Here is a 6,710-nt window from a genome sequence, read left to right as displayed (position 1 = left end):
TTAAGGGTAAGAGATCTTCATGGCCGTGCCTCAACAGCGCCGACAGTCGCAGGCAGTAACTCTGACGGTCACAGTCAGTAATAGCCTGTTCTTCGGGAACGACGTGTAACAGACACGTACGTTCATGTAATTATCTAAAGCCTGAAGCTCGCGCAAAGCTTGCGTCGAATTTGCTACGAGTTTTTATAAATAAGTGCGTCTAGCGAATCATGTGCGACATGTTACCGATGCTGGAAGTAAATTCTCTGTTCCCGTTCAACCCCAGTTTGAACGATGAAATCCAGCGGCTATTCGACATCACCCTCAACATGAGGCCTCTACCAACCGGTATGTTCCACATTTTTTATTCTGTCGATCCAAGTTTATAAAAATTTATGCGATTGTTGAGAGTTCACGCTGCGTTTCACGGAAGAGTATCGCGATATTTACAATTTTGCAGACTGACGAAAGTTCATCCTCGTAACGATTACTTGCGAATCATAATTAGTATTCTTTTAAACTATTGCTGTAATTATTAACTGTTTTTGTATTTTTATGATCCAGCCTTCTCGTTTCGCTTTTGAATGGAAAATTATGTCCATTTCTATCAAAGTAGACTTACTTAAATCTTGGTTTAATTTATTCTACCTCTTTCTAATTCTTAAAATTCGGAAAAAAATTAAGATATAAATCAGATTAAAATTAAACTACATTGGTAGAAACGGACAATTAAGCTACATGTATTCAGGTATACTTTCAAACTCTCTCAAACTCTTTAACGCATCAGGGTTAAAAGTTTTAACTTTATGTCTCTCTTAGGAAAGTATTTTAAAATAAGTCTTGCAGAGGTATCTGTAAACTTCGAAGAATATAGAGAAAAAAGGCCTTGTATCTGTTTGCATTTGTATTGAATTTCTTAGTTTTAAATTAGTCTTTTAAATTAGCGAGTTTTATTTCTTCTATCTTCTTTTTATATATTTTTTTGCGTTAAAAAAAATACGAACTTTTTCAATTAGGTATGCCTGCTTTATTTTCGATAGTTTCCTGGGTTCTTTAAGTCTTAAATATATAATGATTTCATTTTTTAATGCAAAAATAAAGAAAATTAAATACAGAAAATATACTCACCTAAAAGTGCTTTAGAAAAAAAGGATTAATAATTTTTGACAGAAAAATACGTTTGAAAGATGTTTAAGATTGTTTCAATTATCAGTATGTTAAAAACTTAAAGGATCCTGTTTCTTTTTCTTGTATGTACAGAATTGTTATAATGTAATTGTTATAATAAGTAATCCACAAATCTGTGAAGTGTCGAACAATTAGTCTATTCTTGTTGAAATTTTCGTCATCACGGAAACTATTTAGTACTATTCGAAAGTAATGATATAAAAACCTAATAAAACATTCCATCGTTTTGAAATTTTCTTAGAAAGTAAAAAAAAAATAAAACTGAAAGGAGACGGACTTGGCAAACCTCAAAGAAAATAAAATAATTCAAGAAATCATCCGAACAAATCGGAAATTTTTATTAACTTTTTCTTTCTTTAAATAATAATGAATGAAATGTGGCATAAAATTAAAATTATATAGATAACAAATTTCTCAATCAAATTATAAAAATCACGAAAATATATGAATTAAGTTTCTTGTATCATTGATAACAGTACAGCGTAATGCATAAAATATAAAATTCTTTTATAACTCTTCATTTGCATCTATCATTAGAATATTTATTATTTATTAAATCGATCTAATCGGCATATTCGCTTTTTTAGAGATTTGAATGCGCGTGGTTTGTTCGTAGAAACTTATCTATAACAGATACGAATCATAACACAAACGTAAGAGCGTATATTAATTACTCTGCTATAATATTTCTGTTGTCGATTTATTTTCGACTCGTTAACATCCGTATATTTTCCTAGAACTTCTTGATGTAGAGGAGATTTCCATTTATTGCTCGCGTCAATAAACCGATACACTCGGCTGCAAGGAGAAAACCGCGTTTGTTTACCTTTTTTTTTTGGGTATACCAATCCCATCTCATTCTGTAATCTTTCGCATCTCTCGCACGTGTGCATCCGATCCCTACTGCACATTTTTGTGAAACGCGACCGATTATCTGCTACACACCGTGAGCAGTATTTTATCGAAGAGGAACAAAAGCCTATTGAGATACTTGCAAGGATATGTTTATTCCATGGTTCCGATTGCCGACGTGACAACGACGATGATAATCGTGTCCGATAAACACTCGAAGCCGCCTGGCTCGAAAACGGCTGTGTGTTTACAAACTGCGGCCTATTGAATTACGTTCGCCTCTGTGTGCATCACGAAACATGATTTTGGTACTATAATTTTAAAGTTAAAGAAAAAAATGAAATATATAATTGTATTATATAATATATAATACAAGATGATATTATATAAACAGTATATATCTTCGTCTTCTGATTATCACGTTTGATTTTAATTTTATCTTGTTATAGCTGTAGAAAAAAAATTTTTTTAATTCTTAAATAGGAGAAATTTTACTTCTAAAGTTTTTATTTTTTCCTTTTTTCATATTTAATAAATGTTTGTTAACAATCTCGTTTATGTTTTATTACAGTTGACGAGGTAATGGAAGATTTTCGGCACAATGGTCGTGACTTCGAATATTGTCCAGATGTGGATGCAGACGTGTCAAAACAGAGTGCGTCACGGCGAAAGAAAAATAAAAAACCCTTGCCAACAGAGTGCGTTTTCTGCAGAAACAACGGGGAAGAGGAAACGTACTATCGGCAGCACTTGCTGAAAGACGTCGATGGACGCGTTGAATGTCCTGTTCTCAGGTAAATATTGAAAATCTAAGTATCTATGACAATTAGTTTCGTGACTATAATTAACGCGAAGCATAATATGAGATCTATGAATGATTTAGTACAAACGAAGAGGCAAAATTAAACAAATTCTTTACGCTAATTTTATTTTTCATATTTTCTACTAAAATATGTAGACGTATACCAGAATATCTAATTACAAAAAATATCTATGGGGTGACTATTATAAAAATAAAATATGTAGAAAATATGTATAAAATATAGACATATACAGAGTGTCGTAAGTTTTGCCAATCGCTTTTGTGTAGATAGAGCGGACTAAACTGAGTCGAAAAGTCCTCTACCATTTTACAATTTTTGCAATGGTTAATGAGACATTAATTACTAAAAATCTATCGCTAATTATTGGTTTTCAATAATTTTTTTACTCAAACACTATCAACTTTACAGAAAAAGCAAGAGGTAAAAATTGTTTATTTTCTTCTTATAAAATTCTGAGAATTTTTTAATATCGTATTTTCTCATGGATAAAAATAAGAAAATGCAGTATTAAAAATTGATAAAAAATTCTGAAAAAATTGTTAAGAGTTTTATGAGAAGAAAATTAATGCTTTAAAAGGGTGTCTCAGATCACCCTTTTTATCTCTGTAGGATAAGATCCAATCAAAAATATGTTCAGACTAAAGTTGTAGAGTTTAAAAAGATCTATTTATTAATTTATTATTTATTAATCATATCAGTTTGACCTTGGGTGCTTTTCCAAGGTCAGATCAAGATCACATCGATTTTTTAAATGAAACATCCTACTTTTTATTCTAGAATCTAATAGCCGATATCAGGAGCTTTTCAAAATATATAATAGTAAAATATTTTTTGATTAAGTAAATCTCGAGCCCTGTTTTTAGTATAGATCTTGTATCTTAGAATTTACAAAATAATGAGTCATGCATAATGAGCCGTGGATCATGGATCACACACCATAGTCTATGCGTCATAGATGTGCTTTACTCATACAACATAAATCTCCAATGGACGTTCTAATCTTTAGAAGATATTTTTATATCTTCTGAATGTCTTATGCTGATTTACAATAAGTCGGTAATCGGAAGTCTTAAACCGATATTCATAATTGATTCTTATTTGAGATTGTCTTAAGTAATTTTAAGATGTCAAGCCAATCAGAAAGTCGTATTAGCATCTTAAGATATTATCTAGTCTTAAAGTAAGAACCGATTATGAATATCAGCCTTTTATGTCTATTCTACAATAGGATTGTAAGCCGTAAGAAATTAGTTAAATTTCAATTACAGTTAAATATGAAAAACATAATTGATTATGATTAATTTCTTATAGTTTATGGCTTGTGACTATTATATTATACGATGGCTTGTAGAACAGATTTTAATCTCGGTGAAGTTGACCAATCAGCAGTCGTACAAGTTGGCTAATTTCACTGTTAAGACTTAGGATTACCGACTATCGATTCATTGTAGAATCAACATTAAGGACGTTCCTTAGTACGTCCCAGTATGTTTTTCGGATAAAGTGTACTGTATAGTATTATAAATATATAAAAAGAAAATCTTTTTCTTTTTATAATTTTAACTAATTGTATATTTGTTCATGGAACACGTCGAAGATATAATCTGTGAATTTTAGCTTTATTTTATGTACATTCTGTATATTCTCAAAACTACTACTCTATATATTTATATTAATATTTATATTGGAAAATGACTATGGAGATTTTCTTTTTTTATAAATTTCAAAAAAAGAAAGATTATTTCGATTTTCACCTTAAGATAATTTTTTTTATACTATTCGAATAATTCAAATAAGAGTTTATGTAAAGTGCGATTATATTGCGAGAATATAATACAATTGAAATACAGTTATCGTTATGAAATGATCTAAATAAAAGTATATCACATAAAAAAATAGGTAAAGCCTAAAATATAAAAAGAAAAATTATAAATCAATTCACAGAACTTCTTACTGTTTAAAAATTAAGTGAAAAAAGCACAAATAGGAGTCAGATGCAATAATCATTTCGCGCAACGATTATCATGTTTGTTTCCTATTTGCCTTTTTTTTTTCACTTAATTTCTTAAGAAAAATTATTTTCTTAAATAGTCTTGTATAAAATAATTTTCAATAAGATTTATTTAATTTTAATCGAAAAAGTAAAAAGCAAAAAAACCTGCGTTATCCGACAGATAATCTGTAAATCTTTTTTTACGACGCTTAAAGTTTTCTTTGATATTTTCATACGAAACATGACATTAGAAATTTATTTCTTTTTCTTAGGTATTGTTTTTTTACACATTAAATGTCTTTCTATACACAGAAAAAATTATATTTTTGTTCGATAGGGCTTATACGTGCCCGATCTGTGGCGCAACTGGTGATGAGGCACACACGGTTAAATATTGTCCAAGCGGTCCGTATAATCCCAATCCCATTAGCACAGCAAATGCCTTTAAGCTCGCGAGGAACTCCACGGGCAAAATAGCAAGTAAGAAATTTTGACACTTTTCACGCGGATGTGGAACATTTTCTTTCTCTAAGATAGTAATAATAATAGATAATACAAATTTATAATTTATATACGAATGTAAATACACGCTGATGTATTTCAATTACATATGCACTGAAAAAGGTACTAAATTTTAGTAAGTATTTATTTATAAAAGTATTAACTTAACATTTATTTACAGTAAATATTATTTACTAAATATTATTAAGTTTATTGTAAATTTAAATAAACGTTTTATGAATAAAAAATTATAGTTACATGAAATCAATAATTTTTGACATTTAATTATATGTATAAATATTCAGCTAATATTATTTAAACAAATATTTATCAAAAAATATTGTATATTGTGTACTATTTTAATTTTAATATTGTATATTGTTTTCTCAGTGTATAAATGTAAATAAATATGTACAAATTATAAATGAAAATAGTAAAAAACTATTGAAAAAATTGTAAATGACTAATGAACATAAATAACGAATTGTAAATGAATAGAAAATGTTCCAATAAATTAAACATTAAAGTAAGTCTCGTAGATTAAGTAAGTAAAACAGCCTCCAATGAAATTAAACTTCTCTTTTTGTCATTAAGATTTTTATATTTTCATATTCTTTAAGCATATTAATATTTATTAAATAATATTATCGCACTTGTTTGTTTTAACTATATGATTTCTTTGCTAATACATGAAATGACTAAAAAGTAAGTAAAAAGTAAAAGTACAAAAGAAATAATCAGAATAATTACTAATCTAAAATAAATACATTTAGATAAACTGTGCAATTAATTTTAAGAAATTATTTTATGCTTATATCGTTCTCTTCGTAAAACACGACGTAAAAAGAATTTATGAAAGAAATTAGTGTTGTTCCGTCAGTTTGAAGAAGTGAATCAACAAAATCAATGTAATGGAACACTATCCGGCAAAATGATTTCGTGAATGAATGGATAATATAATAAAAGGAGGAGAATAAATAACCCATTTTAATAAATTTATTAAGTCGTATATGTTAAAAGTTATTTTAAGATTAATTAGTGAATATTATCCTACGTGAGATACATTTCTTTCCTCTTTTTTAATATATTAAGTATGAGAAAAAGTTCGTGGCGTTTTTTTAATATCATTTAATGGGAAAAACGCCACGAACTTTTTCCCACACCTAATGTTTCTATTGTTTTCTATCTTATTTAATAAGAATAAATAAATCTTCGAACAATAACAATATCTTCTAAGTGAGATTTTTAACAGGGAGAAGTAAGAAGCAAGCAACGTTTTGAGCATATCAACATCAACTGCTGACACGTCCCCATCCAAGTACCGAATTAGACAATTTAGTTTTCTAGACTATTGTGTACATTTGTTTTTTTTT

General features: G+C 28.6%; 1 protein-coding gene across 1 annotated transcript; it reads left to right on the top strand.

Moving 5' to 3' along the window:
• Nucleotides 1-209: 209 nt before the first annotated feature.
• On the top strand, nt 210-6,618 carry LOC105626422 (protein nanos). The gene is made up of 4 exons (XM_012207725.1): nt 210-327; nt 2,591-2,813; nt 5,174-5,316; nt 6,590-6,618. The coding sequence occupies exons 1-4, from the start codon at nt 210-212 to the stop codon at nt 6,616-6,618; spliced, it is 513 nt and encodes a 170-aa protein (XP_012063115.1).
• The last annotated feature ends 92 nt before the right edge of the window (nt 6,619-6,710 follow it).

This window comes from Atta cephalotes (genome assembly GCF_000143395.1).
Source record: "Atta cephalotes unplaced genomic scaffold scaffold00001, whole genome shotgun sequence".
NCBI lineage: Eukaryota > Metazoa > Arthropoda > Insecta > Hymenoptera > Formicidae > Atta > Atta cephalotes.
The sequence above is the reverse complement of the archived record's forward strand: the minus strand, read 5'-3'. Positions and strand labels throughout refer to the sequence as shown.

What these genes read in the sequence shown, in the direction of transcription:
- LOC105626422 (XM_012207725.1), top strand. Translation starts at nt 210, where the DNA reads ATGTGCGACATGTTACCGATGCTGGAAGTAAATTCTCTGTTCCCGTTC. An exon ending in GTTGAATGTCCTGTTCTCAG is followed by an intron (nt 2,814 to 5,173) that starts GTAAATATTGAA and finishes TTTGTTCGATAG; the next exon opens with GGCTTATACGTGCCCGATCT. An exon ending in CTCCACGGGCAAAATAGCAA is followed by an intron (nt 5,317 to 6,589) that starts GTAAGAAATTTT and finishes GATTTTTAACAG; the next exon opens with GGAGAAGTAAGAAGCAAGCA.